The sequence below is a fragment of the Tasmannia lanceolata genome, unplaced genomic scaffold, assembly GCF_043159265.1.
Source record: "Tasmannia lanceolata isolate RefF3 unplaced genomic scaffold, GAP_Taslan_0.1 ptg000005l, whole genome shotgun sequence".
In the NCBI taxonomy this organism is placed as follows: Eukaryota; Viridiplantae; Streptophyta; class Magnoliopsida; order Canellales; family Winteraceae; genus Tasmannia; species Tasmannia lanceolata.
The window spans coordinates 2,002,550-2,022,527 of NW_027518682.1; the positions used below are offsets into that span (position 1 = coordinate 2,002,550).

The window sequence follows — 19,978 nt, forward strand, 5'->3', positions numbered from 1 at the left end:
GAGTCTCCGAATCCATACTACTAGTGTCGGATTCAGCAAACCTAAAAAAGAATGCCAAAATATTCCAATCAATTCTCAAATTTTAATCTCTATACATAATAATACGGTTATAGCAAGTAGTATATAGAACAGTTTTAAGTAAATAATTTTTTTTATTTCTATTTAAGAAACCATTAGGATGGTTAAAGCTCTGTAATTATATAGTAATGGTGGTGTAGTAGTAGGGGTGTAAACGACCCGAGCTGAGCCGAGCTTGGCCCAGCTCGGCTCGGCTCGTTAAGCTCAAGAGCTCGGCCCGGCTCACGAGCGGCTCGTGAGCCTTACCGAGCTTGGGTTATATTAAGGGCAATGATATATTCACACCCCTCATCTTCCCTGGACAGCCCTATCTAGTGTAATTTGACTACTCTTTTTACACCACTGGGGGTGGTCCAAGTAACAAATGGGGCTCCAAATAAGAAGTGACATATTTTGCCTCCCTCTTTCACTCCCTGGACAACCCTTTTAGTGTGTGTGTATGTGTGTGTTAAATCCTTAACGAGCCAGGCCAGCCTGGCCTAGCTCGGGCTCAGCTCGTTAAGGATTCAAGCGAGCTCAAGCGAGCTTCCGAGCCTGAGCCAAAATTGACACCCTTATGTAATAGTATTTGGAAAAACAGGTAAAAGAGATATACAAGTGCCCAAGTGAATCCTGAAGTATTTCAACCACGTAACGGAAACAACTTCTCTGCAAAGCAGGGGTAAGGCTGTGTACATCTAGCCCTCCTCATACCCTGCAATGGCGGGAGCCTCGTGCACTGGGCCGCTTCGCCTGCCCATTAAATTGAATTATTTCAATCATATTTACAGTGTTTCTTCCCAAATTGCCTCCGTTTAGACAGCTAAATGCCTAAATTATGTAACCCTGTCTCATGTAGTTTTACCATTCGTTCCTATTTCTAGGTTGCAAATTTGGTTCATTATTTCTACCTCTACCCGATTCATTAAAAAAAAAAAAAAAAAAGTACAATTTGGCATGTTATATATCATCTGATATAATCAGCAAAGGCACTTTGGGAATGGAGGAAAGAGGAATGCAAAGGCTGTGAGTTCCTGCAGTCATGCTTGTAGGAAAAAATTTCTAATACATGAATTTGTCAACTCAGGGCATTTCTTTATATCAGCCACAATACCTCTAGCTATAACAACAATCTCTATCCTCCTAAACGAAATCCTGGCTCCGCCGTAGGTCCCATGTGACATTTGGCCATGCATGGCTTATGTCCTTTCTGTCCTATTTGGTTGCTCAAAACAAGGAGATCATCGGTGTTTTAATCTACCCAACACATGTTTGGTTGTCATTTTGCATTGAAACTCCCTTTTGCAGCTTACTTTTGTAGGAGGGAACAGCCATACAGGCTTATTGATTGTGATATTAAATAACCGCAAGTGCATGGATCACGTGTAGTCACGGGTCGAACTCAGGAAAGATAAATCTTATTTGTGAATCCTATTCTTGTATCGCCTGGCATTTACTCAGGATTTCTGTGGACGTACCTCGGAGCCAACAATATCTATAAATTTTTATTCTAAACAATCTAAGAATCTAACACAAATAAGATTGCGATTTGAAAATCTTAATTTAGGCAAAGTGTACCAAAATTCTAATGATCTTTATTAACTGCTTATCTAATCTAATTACAAAACCAAATTCTAAGGGCTTAAGTAAATTGAAAAATTGCAAAAGTAATTTGGAATAGTGTAAAAACCTTAATTCAATATAAAAGAATACTTAGAGTTAGAATCCACCATGTGTTTGGATAATTTGATTAATTAAAACAATCATTTGAATTAGGTTGAAAATCCAACTAAACAGTCAATAAATAATAAGATCTAAAAGATGTCATTATTTATGAGTATTTAATCAAATTAACCCTCTAATTTATATTAATTATATAGAATTTAATCTTTTTCAATTAACAATCATCCATACGAAAGGGGAAAGCCAATGGCATGGATGATTGTGATTTGTACATAAACAAAACCCTACATAATTTGTTATATAATCCACTTGTTTTAATTACTTCTCTTTCTCCTTCCCCATAGCTTCATCTAAACCCTAAGTATAGTGGGTTTAGCTACTCATGGAGAAGGGGAAAGAAATACAGAAAATGAAATAAAAAGAGAGAGCCATTAAGAGAAAGTGAGCGAAGTGAGAAAAAACAATAATAACTTCTTTAATTGAAATTTGAACAAAAATACATTGAATTAGAATAAAAATAAAAATAAAAAGAGTAAAAACACTTAGGCTCAAAATCCCTCTTAGCAATAGCCCAACCCTTCTTCTTCCTTGAATGATTGGAATTGATGATTAGCGCCAAAGACAACACCGAATGCTTTAAAGTAATTGGAAGAGAAAATTTGGGCAAAAAATAAGACAGGAAAAGAAATGAAAATTCTAAAGAGGAGGATTAGACCCAAAAAAAAAAAAAATTAGAGACAGGAGTGATGTATATATAACTATATAAGTGATGGGTTACCAAATCCATTACTCATTGGATTTCCATATATATTGAATCCCAAAAGGAAAGACAAAATCCATCCAACGGTTAAGATGAGAAATGAGAAATGGCTTGCTTTCTACTTTCTATTCAAATTGCCCATAGAACCCGAATGTGGAAACAAATTGTGGAGCCTTCTAATATAACCCAAGTGGGTCCCACTTGCAAGAATTGTAATTAGCAAAGACAACAGATAACTCGATTCATACCTTCCAAGAAAGATAATGTCGGTTGGAATCATTCTATAATGCTTGGTTGTATAGCTTCCATAATTAGAAGACTCCCAAAACCCAACCCATATTTCCACATATACTTTAATTATTGCCTTTTTCCAGCCCATTTTCAAATATTGGAAGCGTAAATGTGGGGCCTACTCCAAGCCTGGTCAATCGATATGGTAGCCCTCCTCCAAATTTGGCCGAATATGTATCTTTTCCAAAATCAATATATTTTTTTCACATTAGTGGGCCCACTTGAAATTCGAATCATAAAATATGAGATAGAGATAATTGTGCAATCTTGGATGATCCTACCGTCCATTTAATGGTCTAGGAAAGAGATATGTTGTTTACTTTTTCATGTTACCAATGAAATAAGGAATTTCCCTACCAAATAGGAAAGATGGCCATCGAAATAGGGAGGGGGGTCTAAAAATTAGCAAGAGTGAGAAATTATAGGGTCGGTTGGTCATATTGGGATGATCCAAACCGTTCAGATTATAGGTATCCACGCCCATGGTTGTGCCCACTTCATTTTCTCCATAAGATTTGAACCACACGTTGGATGATCTTAACCCTCCATTTACTGAGCTACAATGTAAATGGGCTATTCTCAATGGGTGATCCTAGCCATTCAATTGTTGGGCATAATGTCAATGGGCTACTCCCATTAGTGGTTGATCCCAACTGTCCATTTAGTGGGCTATCAATATAAATAGGTGATGCCCAAAATCAGTTTCATTAGATGACCCAAGCAGTCCATCTAAAGGGCCAAAATGTGAGCAAATAACACCCATAGTTAAAATGATCCAAACTGCACAATTGATTGATCTAAACCATTCACTTGATTAGGCCACAATATACATGGTGTTCCCTTCCAATCCACTCTCACAAGTTGATCTTAACCATCCATCTTGTGGTATTTTCACCGGTTATGCCCATTGAATCAATTCCATAGAATGATGCAATCCATTTGAATGATGGGTCCACTTGCAATTCAGTTATCTCCCAAATCAGCACAATTCCAGCAATATCATTCCAGCATCTACTCCCATTCCAATTCAGCAATTTCTTTCCATTCAACAACTGATTCCAGCAGCATTCCCATTCCAGCAAGTTATTCCAGCACAATTCCAATAACTGATTCCAGCAACTGATTCCAGCAAATGATTCCAGCAGCTTTGAATTCGGCAATTTCAGCACTACTTAATTCCAGCCACTGATTCCAGCTTCTCCATTCCATGCCAGCTTCTTTTCAATTCCAGCAGCAATGCTAATTCCATTCCAGTTTCCAGTACTATTCAATTCGTTTCCAGCAGCTTCTAATTCCAACAATTTTTCAGTAACCTAATTCCATTTCAGCAACCTGATTCCAGCAACATGGAATTTCAGTGTGGTGTAATCCGAACCATTCATTTTAATACCAAAATACAAATAAGTTGTTTTCCCAAATTGCCTTCCCAAATTTGTAACCGGTAGTGAGAAGATAGAGATCCAAATCACATACACTTCATCTTTGCAAACCATATAGATCCTTGAATTCTCTTTGCAATTCCATCTCTTAGCTCTATTTTCTGTGAAAATTCAGAAAACAACCTAAATCACCAAAAACACACAAAATACCTTAATAGCACCGCTTTAAATGAGAGAAATGCGTGCTTTTCCTACCTATAATGCACACATAAATATGCTCATCACTTATCTTTTAGCAGATTTTGTCTTATCCATTTTATTCATCTGACGTGGTGTTCTCTCCTGCAAAAGTTATATGCGAAATGGCTTTCCACGAAATTACCTAGCATTTCCCATATATTAGTTTACGAAAATATCCTCTAATTATTTTTATAACTTTAAGTATTAATTTAGAGGTGTTTTAGTAAAAATTAGCCATATGCGTTTTTTCCTCCAAATCATTCCTAATTTCAATAGTTTTTTTGCTAGGAGCCATCGTAAAAGGTATTTTGCGGACTGGCGGTTGCATGAGAGAGCAGCCACATTAGATGAGTTAAATGAATAAGACAAAATCTGTGCCGAAATGCTTCCTGCGATGGTGCCTAGCAAATCCCTATATTTATTCTTCTCTCTTAAGTCTAGTCACCATCTTCTCTTCATTTTCTAACCATCAACCGAAGTCTCGTGCTGGACTTTGACAAAATTTAGAGATTTCCACTAATTCTTGAATGGGATAGAAACATAGAATGATATCTTGACAATTATACAAGGAAACAATCCTAATAAAATCTACTTTCCTATTGTATAGAATCAAATCTACTTTCCTAATCTCTAAGATTACCTCTTCTAATGTACTTGCCTAATCCACCACCACAATGATCTTACGGTGACATCTTAACCTAATCCAACGGTGAGATCTCACATATTCTAACGGACTTTTGCCCTCTTCTGGGAGTTCAATTGTGTACAATGTAAGTAGAACCTACTTGGACACTCCTATGGATGATCTAATTTGAAATGGATTGTGGCCGAGACACAGGAAGTATATCGTTGGACACTCCTATGGATGATATAATTTGAAATGGATTGTGGCCGAGACACAGGAAGTATATCGGTGCGACACTTTGAATCCGTTCATACCGAAAAGGGAACTGAATGGATAGTGACAAAGACATAATTGGATCAATCCGAAATGGATCTGCTGCACCTATAATTGATTTTGCTACACAAGATCAGCATTTTAAAATTTTGATTAGTGTGCCTGTTTTGACAATTTGTTAGGGGACAGTTTGGTTCCTATTTTTTTAACGGGTGCTCTAGGGGGACAATTTGATAGGGGAAATGATATCAGCACAATCATGTTTTAATAATTGCAGGGACCCAGCTTGACTTTTCTTTTTTAATTGGCTTGACTTGGGAACTGTAATAACCAATCAACAGCTCTTTATTAAATACTAAAAGACAAGACGCATTATGGTTGTGCAGATATCATTTCCCTATGTTATATGTTGACATGTTGGAAAATGATCGGAGGGTCCCTGAAGAAATTTATCAGGATTAGTTTCGGTAAAAAGAAAAAGAAAAAAGGTGAGGACTACCGAATTTCCATAGTCTCGCGGGAAACTAAATAAAGCGGTTACTTTCTAGGAAAAATTATTAAAAAAATGCAAAGTTTTGTCTAAATTGTGAATAAAGGGTAGTGACTTGAAATTTATAAAAAAAGTGTTGTCAGGTGAGAGAAGATGGCTTTTAGGACAAATATACCCCTCCTATCTCTTTTTTCTCTCTACCTTTTTGCATCTATCCCTATGCACTTATTACCTTCTCACCTACCACCTTCTTCTTCCTCAAGACTTTTCTAACGTGGAAAACTCTATGGAAGGGTTTTGAAGGTTGCCATTTACAATATGTTTGGTATTCATGAGGGTTTATTCATGATTAAACTTATCAAAGCAGTGTTATAAAATGTAAAGAAAATGAATTTTAAGCCTAAAACTGAATTTTGTTGTTTTTCCCATTTTCAAGATAAATCCATTTTCTTTGCATTTGTTGGATTCCAAAACATCAAAACCAAGCTTCAATTTATGGTTATCTGCATGACACTAAGATCACAATGTATATCCCTATTATCCTTGAAATTAGTACTCAATTGAAAATAAAAATCTTTGGAACTATCCATATTTTACTAGCTTCCGAATGGAAGCCAGTATACGTAACCAAAATACTGGTTCCATTCGGAAGTTCGAAGGTTTGTTCGGACTTCCGACGGAAGACAGTCGGACTTTGTAGTTCAGTAATTGTCATATGTTAGTGCATCCTTTTGGTATTTTTTTCGTAGTTTTACTACTTTGCTTCCATTTTTTCGTAATTTTTCATTTAAAACTTAGACTTCAGCCACAAATCCGTAATGATTACTATTTTTTGCAATTATGTTTTTGCTAGCTACCTTTGCACCCCCAATCTTTGCATCAAAGGATGGGCCACAAGCCGAGAAGTTGCCTCAGCGAAGGTGGCTAGCAAATTCCTAAACAAAAAAAGGGAAATGTTATCCACACTACTGTATTTCGATGAGGGCACTCCTCACATAATTAAAAGTACGGTATGGCCCCCCATAGGATGATCCAAAGCGTCCATTAGATGGGTCACAGCCTAAATAGGTTGTGTCCCAACAATCATTTCCATAGGTTGATCCTAACCCTCCGATCTATAGAGGGTTAGGACCAACCCTCTAACATTCTGATCAAAGGGTTAGGATCAACCTACCGAAATGCTTTTTGGGGCACAACCTATTTAGGCTGTGGCCCATCTAATGGACGGTTTAGATCATCCTATGGTGCGGGCCATACCGTACTTTTAATAAAGTGAAGAGTGTCCTCATCAAAATACGGTAGTGCGGATAACATTTCCCAAAAACATCTTAAAAAATACGGTAAAAATCTAGGTGACTCGCTGGTCGACCCGGCCCATACGGGCCCGGCGTGGGAACCGCATTTTCTACCCCGGAACCACTAGGGAACCACATTTTATACCCCGGAACCACTAGGGAATCACATTTTATATGTTAGAACCACTAAGGAACCACATTTTATACCTCGGAACCACATTTTATACCCCGGAACCATTACGGAACCACATTTAATACCTCAGAACCACTAGGGAACCACATTTTATACCTCAAAACCACTAGTGAACCACATTCTATACTCTGGAACCACTAGGGAACCACATTTTATACCTCAGAAGAACTAGGGAACCACATTTTATACATCGGAAGCACTAGGGAACCACATTTTCTACTCCGAAACCACTAGGGAACCACATTTTCTACCCCGGAACCACTACGGAACCACATTTAATACCTCAGAACCACTAAGGAACCACATTTTATACCTCGGAACCACTACAGAACCACATTCTATACTCCGGAACCACATTTTATACCTCAAAACTACTAGGGGACCACATTTTATACCCTGGAACCACTAAGGAACCACATTTTCTACCCTGGAACCACTACCGAACCACATTTTATGCCTCGGAACCACTAGGGAACCACATTTTCTACCCCGGAACCACTAGGGAACCACATTTTATACCTCGGAACCACTAGGGAACCACATTTAATACCCCGGAACCACTAGGGAACCACATATTATACCCCGGAACCACTAAAGAACCACATTTTATACCTCGGAACCACTAGGGAACCACATTTTCTACTCCGAAACCACTACGAAACCACATTTTATAACCCGCAACCACTACGGAACCACATTTTCTACCCCGGAACCACCAGGGAACCACATTTTATACCCCGGAACCACTAGGAAACCACAATTTCTACCCCGGAACCAATAGGGAACCACATTTTATACCCCGGAACCACTAGGGAACCATATTTTCTACCCTGGAACCATTACGGAACCACATTTTATACCTCATAAGCACTAGGGAACCACATTTTATACCCCGGAACCACTAGAGAACCACATTTTATACGTCGGAACTACTACGGAACCACATTTTCTACTCCGGAACCACTAGGGAACAACATTTTATACCCCGGAACCATTATGGAACCACATTTTATACCCTAGAACTGCTAAGGAACCACATTTTATACACAACAACCACTAGTGAACCACATTTTATACCTCGGAACAACTAGGGAACCATATTTTATACCCCGGAACCCCACAATTTCTACCCCGGAATCACTAGGGAAGCACATTTTATACCCCGGAAACACTAGGGAACCAAATTTTCTACCCTGGAACCACTACGGAACCACATTTTATACCTCGGAACCACATTTTATACCCCGGAACCACTAGGGAACCACATTTTATGCGTCGGAACTACTACGGAACCACATTTTCTACTCCGGAATTACTAGGGAACAACATTTTATACCCCGGAACCATTAGGGAACCACATTTTATACCCCGGAACCACTATGGAACCACATTTTATACCCCAGAACCATTACAAAACCACATTTTATACCTCGGAACCATTAGAGAACCACATTTTCTACCCCGGAACCACTTCAGAACCACATTTTATACCCCGGAACCACTAGATTCTAACATGTAACCAAACATGATTGTTTACATAGAGAGAGATAGAGAGAGGTCAAAATAAACATTGCAACCAAACAAAGAGTCTCATAAATAGGGTGAAAAAATCAAAGCACAAAAAACATGAAAACATGAAGAGCAGATGTTAAACCTAACCGAAGCTATATTTATCACCCAAATAAGCAATAGAGATTTTTTTCCAAACTACAATGGCAATGGAGCTATATCACGTTGGCAATGGCTTTTTTTCAAAAGTACAATGGCAATGGACCTTTATCACGTTGCAAATGGAGTTTTTTTTTCCAATACTACAATGGTAATAGAGCTTGGAAACATTGGCAATGGAGCTTGGAAACGTTGGCAATAGAGTTTTTTTCCAAAACTACAATGGCAATGGCAAGCTTCAAAAACCTTCCATGAAGCCTTGAAGAAGAAGAAGGTGGTAGGTAAATGGCAACCTTCAAAACCCTCTCATAGAGTTTTTCACGTTAGAAATGCCTTGAGGAAGAAGGTGGTAGGTGAGAAGGTAATAGTGTATAGGGATAGGTGAAATAGTGGAGGGAAAAAAGAGGTAGGAGGAGTATATTTGTCCTAAAAGTCATCTTCTCTCACCTGACAACACATTTTTTATAATTTTCAAATCACTACCCTTTATTCACAATTAAAACAAAATTTTGCATTTTTTTAATAATTTTTCCTACTTCCTATATAGGGGTGTCAATTTTGGCTCGGGCTCGCAAGCTCGCTCGAGCTCGGCTCGAAAAAAGCTCGGCTCGAATCCTTAACGAGCCGAGCCGAGCCGGCTTGCCAGGCTCGTTAAGCTTAACGAGCCGAGCCCGATTTAGGCCAGGCTCGGCTCGGCTCGTTAAGGCTCGTATAAAATATAATATAATTTTTTCCGTAATTGTAATAGTAATAAATATAATTTAAATATAATAGAGTAGGAAACAACTATACATAATCATGACTTTTTTCTGTAATTGTCATAATTTTCAAACTTTTGTTCGTATTTTTTTAGTAATTGTCATAACTTGCCAACTTTTATTCGTAAATTTTCATTTAAAACTTTATTTTAGGTATTTTACTTACTTTTTTTTTCTTTTTCCTTTTTGCTAGCGACCTTTGCCAGACAACTTTTTCTTTTTAAAATAACCAAACCAGTTTTTTCTTTTTGCTAGCGACCTTTGCGAGACATCTGTTTCGTTTTAAAATAGCAAACCAGCCAAGCTCGATAAGGCTCGGGAGCCTAGCCGAGCCTGACCGAGCCGAGCCGAGCCGAGCCGAGCTTGGCCAAGCTCGGCTCGGCTCGGCTCGTTTACACCCCTATTCCTATAGTATCGGCATGCAGATTAAAAAATCTTAAGAAATCTCGAGACGCTCGTGCTCTATGTATCTCTTCTTCTTTCTATTTATGCTCTTGTATTCATTTTCTTCATCTCTCTCTTCCACAGGCCTTCTAAATAAACCCTTGAAAAACCCTAGATTTCAATTGAGAAATCAGTCGCATTTCCTCGTGAAACCATCAACTCAAACATGAGGAAAAGCTGTGATTGGTTTTCTTCTGAAACAGGAATTTACAAAAGCAAACACATGTCTATAGAACTGCCCTCAGACCCATTTTTAGATGTTGTTTCCTTCATATTTTCTCACACCCACCAAGGTGTTTCAGCCTTTGTAGATTCTTCATCTGGGTCCTCAATAACCTATACAGAATTACAAGATCTGGTGAAATCTGTGGCTTCTGGGCTTCACGAATTTGGGATTTCTCAAGGACAGGTAGTCCTTATTCTATTGCCAAATAACATTTACTTTCCTATCATTTATTTGGCTGCTCTGTCTATTGGTGCCATCGTCACTGCTCTAAATCCACTCAGTAGTTTTGCCGAGATCAACAAACAGTTAACAGATCTCAATGTAGGTATTGCTTTTACTCTTCCTTTGTATCTCGAGAACATTAAACAAATGGGTATTCGATCTGTCGCTGTACCGGAGAACAGAGACTTCGATTCGAGCTTGTTGGAATTTTCCTGTTTTAATAGGCTTCTGTTGAGTAATCCGAAACTCACCCCGAAACCCATAATTAATCAGGAAGATACAGCAGCATTGCTCTTTTCTTCAGGTACTACTGGTTTAAGCAAAGGGGTAATTATAACCCATGGGAATTTGATAGCTACAGTGGAGCTTTTCGTTCGTTTCGAAGCTTCACAGTACGAAAATCCAGCTTGGGAGAACGTCTATTTGGCCGCCGTCCCCATGTTTCATGTGTATGGTCTTGCGCTTTTGGTCACAGGGTTGGTGTCATTGGGTTCGACGATTGTGGTGATGAGAAGATTCAGTGAGGAAGAGATGATTCGAGCTATTGAGAGATATAGAGTCACGCACTTTCCGACTGTTCCGCCTATTTTGTCTGCCCTTATCAGAGTAAAGGGTGACCATGACTTGGGATGTTTGAAGCAGGTGTCATGTGGAGCTACTCCTGTCATCAAGAAGCTTATACAAGACTTTCTACAGAGTTTCCCTAAAGTTGATTTCATTCAGGTAAAGGCAAATACCTTTTATATCTTTGGTTTTTGCTTATTTAAGCCTAATTATTTTGTAAATTTAGCTCGAAAGGGCTCTGGTTAGACGTGGAGCTCCTCTATAAGTTGCAACAAATTTGGGCCACATCGAGCAAATGGGCCCAATTCCTTTGATTGGCACTAACAAAGTATAAGTATTTTTCAAGAAGGGCATGGACCCTCTCTGTTTGTCTCCAAGGTTCTGTAATTGATGTAAAGTTTGGGACTTTATTTTTCCTATAAGTCTCTGGATGTTCATGGTAGTCTAGATATTACTTTATTTTTCTTGTAAGGCTCTCAATGTTCAAGGTAGTCTAGATATTACCCTGTTCCTATTTGACTTAATTTATGTTTCAATTGAAGGAAAAATAGCTGGCTACTAACTGAACTGAAAGAATATAAGATAATGGATCTTCTGTTAAACTTGTACATGATAGTGAATTGGCAGTGTAGATCCTCAAATCTTTTCTATTTCAAAAGAAAGAAGAATGAGAGAGATGGATTGTAAATGGTACAGACCCGTGCCATATTGTTGGGGGTTCCACGCAAAATTAAATGTCCTACTTCGGAAAGTGAATGGATTTGGAAGGCCTTATAAGGACTTGGGTGTTCTTCCCTTAACGGTGAGCTTTAAGTGTGAGTTCTACCTAGGTCCTAACAAGTGGTATCAAAGCAGGGGCGTGGTAACCCCTGTGTACCCTCGAGGATGGAGTAAATCCCTCAAAGTAGATTCCCACTTTGCATCCGTGTGGAGGGGGAGATTGTTCGGGGTTCCATGCGAAAAGTAAAGCTCCCACATCGGAAAAATGAATGGATATGGAAGGGCTTATAAGGACATGGGCACCCTCCCCTCAACGGCTAGCCTATAAGGGTGACTTCTAGCTGGGTCCCAACACATAATACTAACCAGAGAGAATATGGATATACTGATTCATCCAAAAGCTTTATATATAGCCATATCAACTCACAATCTGCGTCTGAACTATACAGATCAAGTTGAAGTATCAATGCCTCAACAGTACCAGCATTGTAGAAGAATGTGGATTAGTCTAAGATAATCTTGCATTTTATAATCTTGTCGGCCGTTTCTCCATGGTTTTCCCGTTTGATTTGTTCCTCATTTCGCTATTATAGTTAGAAAACCTTAGGGGCCATTTGGATACGCGGATTTTAGAATCCGGGGTTTCTTCAAAATTGTAGATGAGAGACAAGAGAAGAAGCGGACCAGCCATCGTTTTCTGATTTCTCGCCCTTCTTTATGTCAGCGAGAGAGTAGCAGATCATCCCATGTTTCCAGGTTTTAGAAATCTTAGGATGCGAGAGAGATTTCTAAAACCTGGATTTCTTACTTAAAATCCAAGAAACACTGTCCGGACAGCAGACAGCAGCTTGATCATGAACTCTTTTTACACTGTTTTCAACCTAAAACCTGAATTCTAAAATCCTCGTATCCAAACGGCCCCTTAGAATTTTTAAGATATTCGAATTTATACTTCTTGAAAGTTCAGGTTATGGATGGTTGTTTTAAGTCTAAATAATCTAAAGCGTCTATCTAATTAAGTCAGTGATAGAGCTTTTTCATTCTCGCATAATTCAAGTATTTTTTGCCTAACATTTATGCTTTTTTGGTAGTCTTGTGTATTATAATTTAGTAGATACTTTATTTTTTGTTATGTTGAACTTCTGCTAGTTCCAATAGTTTTTTGGAATAAATCCAACACCATGAATTTTTTATAGAATAAATTATGATACCAAGTGATTTGATAGGGGAGTGATAAATCGACTCCCAAATATGATAAATCGACTCCCCATGTCTTTCTCTCTCCTCTGGGTTAGAGAGAGAAAGAGGAGAGAGATAGACACATGGGGAGTCAATTTATCATTTTGGGGGGTCGATTTATCACTGCCCTATTTGATAATGTGCTCTGATATATAAGATACTCATATCTCCATTTTGTTTTCTCGTTATTTATACTTGCGATCTCTTTATTTATTGATGTTTTCTTGTGAACTCTGTTCACGTTCAGGGCTATGGTTTAACAGAGACAACGGCAGTAGGAACTCGTGGATTCAATACGAAAAACATTAGAAAGTATAATTCAGTTGGACTGTTAGCTCCAAACATGGAGGCAAAAGTTGTAGATTGTAACACTGGTGTCTGCTTGCCTCCTGGAAACAGTGGCGAACTATTGCTACGTGGTCCGGGTATCATGAAAGGTAGAACTTATGTTTCAATTGAGAATTCAAGTATCTAAAATCCCTTTGAAGTGTCCTCAATCCCATGAAATTTAATAGGAATTGGAAATGTTGGCTGTCCATCAGCTCATGTATCGATGAATATTACTATAATGCTCTTCACTGTGCTCCCTTTCCCGTTATCTTGCTCAATCTTTTACCTTTGGCTTGATATGGCATTATCATATTCTCTGTAAACTCAAGTATGTTGCAAACATTTTGCACCATTTGTTTTAAACTTGAATTCGAAGTTGATGCTAAAAGTATAAGACTAGGTAGAGAAATGAGAAAAACTTGAGAAGAAGATAATTAAAACTTGAAGCCAAAAACATCCACGCTATGTAACAATGGACACTTCACATTGATCCAAGTGGATCTCAACTGTATGTGGGCCTAAATCAGGTGGTTAACATGCAAGACAATATTTCACATGTTTGCATATTGCACGCGTAAAGAATAAGATATGCACCAATGATATGCATCAATAATATGCATCAATGAGGTGGCATAGCACATTTACGAGGAGGTCTCTCCCCTATTTTGTTGGAAACTTCCCTATTTAGTAGGAGCAGAGAAGAGGGAGGGGTATCTCCATGAGAATATCGCAAGAAAAAATATTTCCATCTTTTATTTCAGAGGGAGAGATAATTCATAGCGAACTTACTATTTATATCAGTAAGTCTTAAACAGTAGACACTGTTTGTAGTAAGTACAAGATTGAAGGAAACCCCTACTATTATAAATAGGGGGCATGCATATCAATCAAGGAGATAAGTGAAAAAAAGGAATTGAAGAAATCACACATTTGAGGCTTTGAAGGAGGCTCTATGCATTGGGACATAGATCTGAGAGAAAGGAGTACTTCTCTTGACTCCTTTTTTCTCTCTGAGTAATTTATTCTTTATTATTGAATTGATGTTACTTCCCTACATCTTATAAGTAGAGGAAGTATTCTGTTAGCTTGTTTAGATGTCAGTTTATTTATCTTTCTAGGCTAAAAAGATAATTGGTATAATGTTTAGTATTTCTAATTATTGGAAAAGCGTATTTGGAGAAGGGCTTGTTTTCTCTCTTCATTATATTGTTTGTGTGCTGATCTTCTTGTCAATACAACATTACATGTATGCTCTCCTCACTTGCCACCTCCTCAAGTCTCTCCTCTCTCTCTCTCTCTCACCAGCCTTCTCTACTCCTCTTTCACCTTGGGTAAGCAAATATTCCATGAATTTTATTTTCATGGCACCCAAACATGGCCTAAGTTTCTATACTTTTGATAGCATTTCTTATATTCCCCTTGTCCCTGTGCATGTCTCATCAGAATAAGATTGACAGTTTAGCTGTTCACCTCTACCTCTCTTGGGTCTCTCATGAGAGGTTTTAAATCATCTACTCTTACAAGACAGATGTCAATTTCCTAGCGTATAAAGTACTTTGTTTTGGAAGGACAGTCTCTCTCTGATCATTCCAAAAAAAATGATAGTCTCTCTCTGGATTGCATTGGAAAATTTATTTAACATGACATTAACATTTATGCTGTATCAAAGATTTTTCCACCTCTTTATTTTTCCCTCCCTACGTAACATCAGCAATTTATGTGAAGCTTTACAGGGTACTTAAATAATGCGGATGCAACGGCATCTACAATCAAAGATGGGTGGTTACATACTGGAGACATCGCACATTTTGATCAAGATGGGTTCCTGTATATATCAGATCGTTTGAAAGATATGATCAAATACAAGGGATTTCAGGTAAATTCAATCTCTAGACCAATTTATTTATCACTAATTTTTTTAATCATTGTATTTGAACAATTCATTCAAATGGTTTTGCTTATTTATCATCGTAACTGAACAATTCATTCAAATGGTATTGCTTATTTACTAATAAACATATTGATTTTGAGTCAAATTCCACAACTTCAACTACTGGATATATTTTTAAGGACCCAGATTTGAACCAAGTATAAATGCCGCCAAATCGATGTTAGCAATGAGCTTGAATAGCGGATGAAATTTTTCTTTTTTCCTTGAACAAGAAAACGAAATAGAATGCCAAAAGACTCCCCCTCAGTGAATTTTTGTTCTTATTTTTCTAATAGTAAACAAAGGACTTCAAGTGGGTAGCAATTAATGCTTCCACCATCCAATACCAAGAAAAAAAAATACAAATGAGATCGTTCCCGCGTGTCAGGTGAGGTTGCAACTTGGGTCAGGTTTGCCCGACCTGAAAATAACGTGGTTTGGGTTTAGAAATCATGGGTGGCTCGGGTTTAAAGGAAAAAACCTGAAACCCGTCTCGATTCTTACAGGTGTGCTATGATTTTCTTTAATGTCTCTTATATAACATGTCGAATTATTTTCAAGTATATTGATATAATTGTTTTCACTGAAGTGATCATGTGTTGTGATGTGATGTGAAAAAATAGAGAATTTTGATGTGAAGATTTGTTGTTTTCTACACTCTTTGAAATCTTTCTACACTCTTTGAAATTAATCACTATAATAATCTAAACATTGAAAAAGCTGTTCGACCTGACCCTAATCCAAGAACCTATCTTGGGTTGGGTCAGGCTTATGAATCTCGGGTTTTCCCATAAAGACCCTACGCTACCTGACCCAACCCAAGATAATTTCTTGGGTAGGGTAGGGTTATGGAAAACCAGACCCGCCTGACCCGAGTTGCAATCCTAGTGTCAAGTGGCCCCCAACTCCACTTAAGGCGGTGAGATCCCCCGATAGTTTTTGTACAAGATCGATCTTGAGTTATTAGCGATCTTTAATGGGGTATAAACAAATCAAAGGATTTTATGAACATTGATTTTGTGGAACAAAATTTCAATCTTAATAAGGAGATGACAAATTCACATCCCCTCTAGGAGGGAATTATCCTACAGGGGGTGCGAATTTATCATTCCCCTCATAGAGTCATAATGTACTCTTAATTTTTATCTTATTGACCCTATGGTCCTTATGCAGGTTGCCCCAGCAGACTTAGAAGCTGTATTAATTTCCCTCCCTGAAATTCTCGATGTTGCTGTAACCGGGTAAGTAAAATACTTCACTGCTACAATGCAATCATCGACTCATCGAGTCAACTCGGTTTCATTACGAGTCCGAGTTTACTCCCTTTACTTTGGTTGAGTTCTCTTTCAAGTATGAGTTTTCAAAACTGATTTTTTTTTATTGTTCAGTGTCATGGATGAAGAAGCCGGGGAGATACCTGTAGCGTTTGTGGTCAAGAGACCTGGAAGTGCGCTCTCGTCGGCTGATGTTATTGACTATATGTCCAATAAGGTAAATTATTTTTTAGTAATGATTTACCTGCTAAAGACATTTTTCACTAAGGTTTAACTTTTTGAAAAACATTTACATTATCTAAAATAAATAAATGCTAATCCGCGTGAGACACTTAATTTTAATTATATAAAATGCCCATTGAGTAGCTCTAGACGCAAAGCAAAGATCCCACATCGAAAAAGTGAATAGGTGTGGAGGGGCTTGTAAGGATTTGGGTATCTCTTTAGATTTTATATGGTGCACGGCCGAGAAGTCAAGTGTTGGCAATACCACCCTTGATCCAACATCCGACCGCTCTGATCAAATGTCGAAGGTGGTAGTTTTAGAGTACCACCTACACCTGACTTCACGGTCAAGTGGTGTCAAACCTAGGGCATGGTGACCTCCGTGCACTCTCAAGGACAGAGAAAATCCCTTGGGGAAGATCTTGTTCTACCCAAAAACAAAGATCCCACATTGGAAAAGTGAATGGATGTTGAAGGGCTTATAAGGATTTAGGCACCCCCTTAATGGCTCAGTTTTTTGTTTCCCCTAATAATATGACAAGCGATATATCCGCCTCCCTTTTTTTACTCTGGACAGCCATCTCTAGTGTATCTATGACTAGGGGTGATTTACTTCACGTGGAAGGACTCAACGGCCCGGAGTTGGCTGTCCCATGTAAAGAAAAGGGGGTGAATTTATCATTTCCCAATAATATTCATTTTTATACACGTGTGAGAACTTCAATCATTTTGAATATAAGAGGCACTATGTCTAAATATCTTTTTGGCAAAAGTGACCACAATTTTATATGTGAATGACCGGCATTTTCGTCCATACTTATCGGGTTTTTTTTTTTCGGAAATATTTTCAAAAGGTTGATTAAACACTTTGCAAATTAGTGATCTATCTGTAAAAAAACCATTTCTTAAATGATAAAATGCTTACTATATTTTATTCTAGTAATATTTTATCCGAGAACTAAGGTTGGCTCGAATAGAGAATATCATGTCTATCCAAGGATAAGATTTATCTTAGCTTTATGTTTTCTTTTCAAAATGTTGCAGGTTGCCCCTTATAAGAAGGTAAGAAAGGTGGTGTTTGCAAATTCCATTCCAAGGTCTGCTGCCGGCAAGATTCTCAGAAGTCAACTACGAAGTTATGGGATTTCCAAAATGTGATTATAACTGCATTAATCTTGGTTTTAATCTTGGTTTATATCTTTAATTTGGGACAATGGTTTGTTTATTAAATAATTGAATTATTCTCATATTGCACCAAATTTTGACTCTTGTCATAGTGGTGTGATTTGCTTACTAGTTGTGTCCAATTGACACGTGTCCTACATCAATTAGCTACCACCCACTTACGAAGCCTACACACCATTCACGCGCTTTTTTAATGATATTTAATTGTTAAATCTTTCTGGTTAATTTGTTAAACAATATTTGCATAATTTTCTTCTCCTCTTGTCAAGTTTGACTAAAGGAATTTTCGGGAAAAGTTTGGAAAAGAAACATGTTTCTAAATGTTGCGCCGGAAGCAAAAAAGATAACTTGAACCAACCCAATTCAATTTTTATTTAGTGGGACCTTCGATTTATGATGATATCCTTCTAACTTAACCATAATCGTATCTTTTCCTCTTAATTTGTTCTAAGAAATTTTTTTTCCAATAAAACTTTTTGTTAGAAATATTTTTCTTGCAATCCAACAGCGCTAGGGTTGAGGCTTTGTTTCTCAACCTTGAGGTCGCAGGTACGATCCCAGCTTACCAACTAGGGGTGTTCATTATTCGGTTAAAACCGAATAACCGAACCGAACCGAATTGATTCGGTCGGTTCGGTTCGGTTTTTTTCCATTTCGGTTCGGTTTCGGTTTTTATTTTTGGCAATTCGGTTATTCGGTTTCGGTTTCGGTTATCTCCAAAAAAATTCGGTTAACCGAAATAACCGAATTAATGATAAAAACCATTATTTTTTCAAAAAAAGATGTGATATGGGCACTCCAAAGGATGATCAAAACCGTCCATTTGATTGATCATGACTTAATTAGGCTATGCTCAAAAAATCATTTCGATTGGATCATCCTAGCCCTCCGATCGAAACAAAGATTTTGCTTTTTTCCCTCTTTTTCTCCCACTATTCGGTTATTCGGTTTATTCGGTTATAACCGAATAACCGAATTTTTAATCGGTTCGGTTTCGGTTCGATTTTTTAAAATTTCGGTTCGGTTTCGGTTACCAAAATTTGATAACCGAAATTATTTCGGTTATCAAATTTCGGTTATTTCGGTTCGGTTATAACCGAATAACCACCCCTATTACCAACCCAAAAAAGAGCCTCACTCGAACTCCTCATGCCCGAGGTTGGCATAATTATAATTGGATCCGTTGATCTGACTAGCAACCATAAGTCCGACCCATTTCCGTTTACACCATAATCCGATGATCCATTTCTTTTTCTCCATTAAGTTTTGCCGACAAAGACTAAAGCGGTGACCATACCATAGCTTTCGCACTCATTATGGCTTACCAGATCAACGGTCTCGATAACACATGCATGTCCCTTGTGGGACCCAAAACTTGATCAATTTTTGGCACATACTACTGATTTGATGGGCTCTTAATCATTCAATTTGTCGAACTCGTGATAATCATTAACAGTTGAAATTAGGAAAATTTTATTCTTGTTTTTAAAAAGGAAAACAAAATGGGTGGAATGATGCAAAAAGGAGTGGAAATATCATTTCCATTTTTTAGGGAATAGAAAATCCTTTTGAAATAAGTGAAAATCAGAAATGGAGCGATATTGTTACTCACCATCTTGTGTACGGAAAACGAGTTTGTGAATTTGACAAAGATCCCATCGTCGTGGGATGATTCTAGAACCTTGATTCAGCAATGGGAAAGACGTCCTAAAATTGTGTGCGCGCGAGATTATTCAGAAAGTACAGTGGGCCCACTTTTAAGATGATCCAAACCGTTCATTTGATTGGCCACAACGTAAATAGGCTATTCCCTCAGATCATCTCCGTAGGATGATCCTAACCCTCCAATTTGTACAGTGGGCCTCCTTCATGAGATTTTATTTATGGTCGTGCACGTGGAATCAAGG

The 19,978-nt window shown here is 38.0% G+C and overlaps 1 protein-coding gene across 1 annotated transcript; it reads left to right on the plus strand.

Moving 5' to 3' along the window:
- The first annotated feature begins 10,165 nt into the window (after positions 1-10,165).
- LOC143876462 (AMP-dependent synthetase and ligase family protein) lies at positions 10,166-18,153 on the plus strand. Its single transcript, XM_077378162.1, has 6 exons — positions 10,166-11,327; positions 13,375-13,564; positions 15,191-15,333; positions 16,561-16,628; positions 16,776-16,878; positions 17,931-18,153. Exons 1-6 carry the CDS (start codon positions 10,323-10,325, stop codon positions 18,042-18,044), a joined length of 1,623 nt encoding a protein of 540 aa, XP_077234277.1. The 5' UTR covers positions 10,166-10,322; the 3' UTR covers positions 18,045-18,153.
- The last annotated feature ends 1,825 nt before the right edge of the window (positions 18,154-19,978 follow it).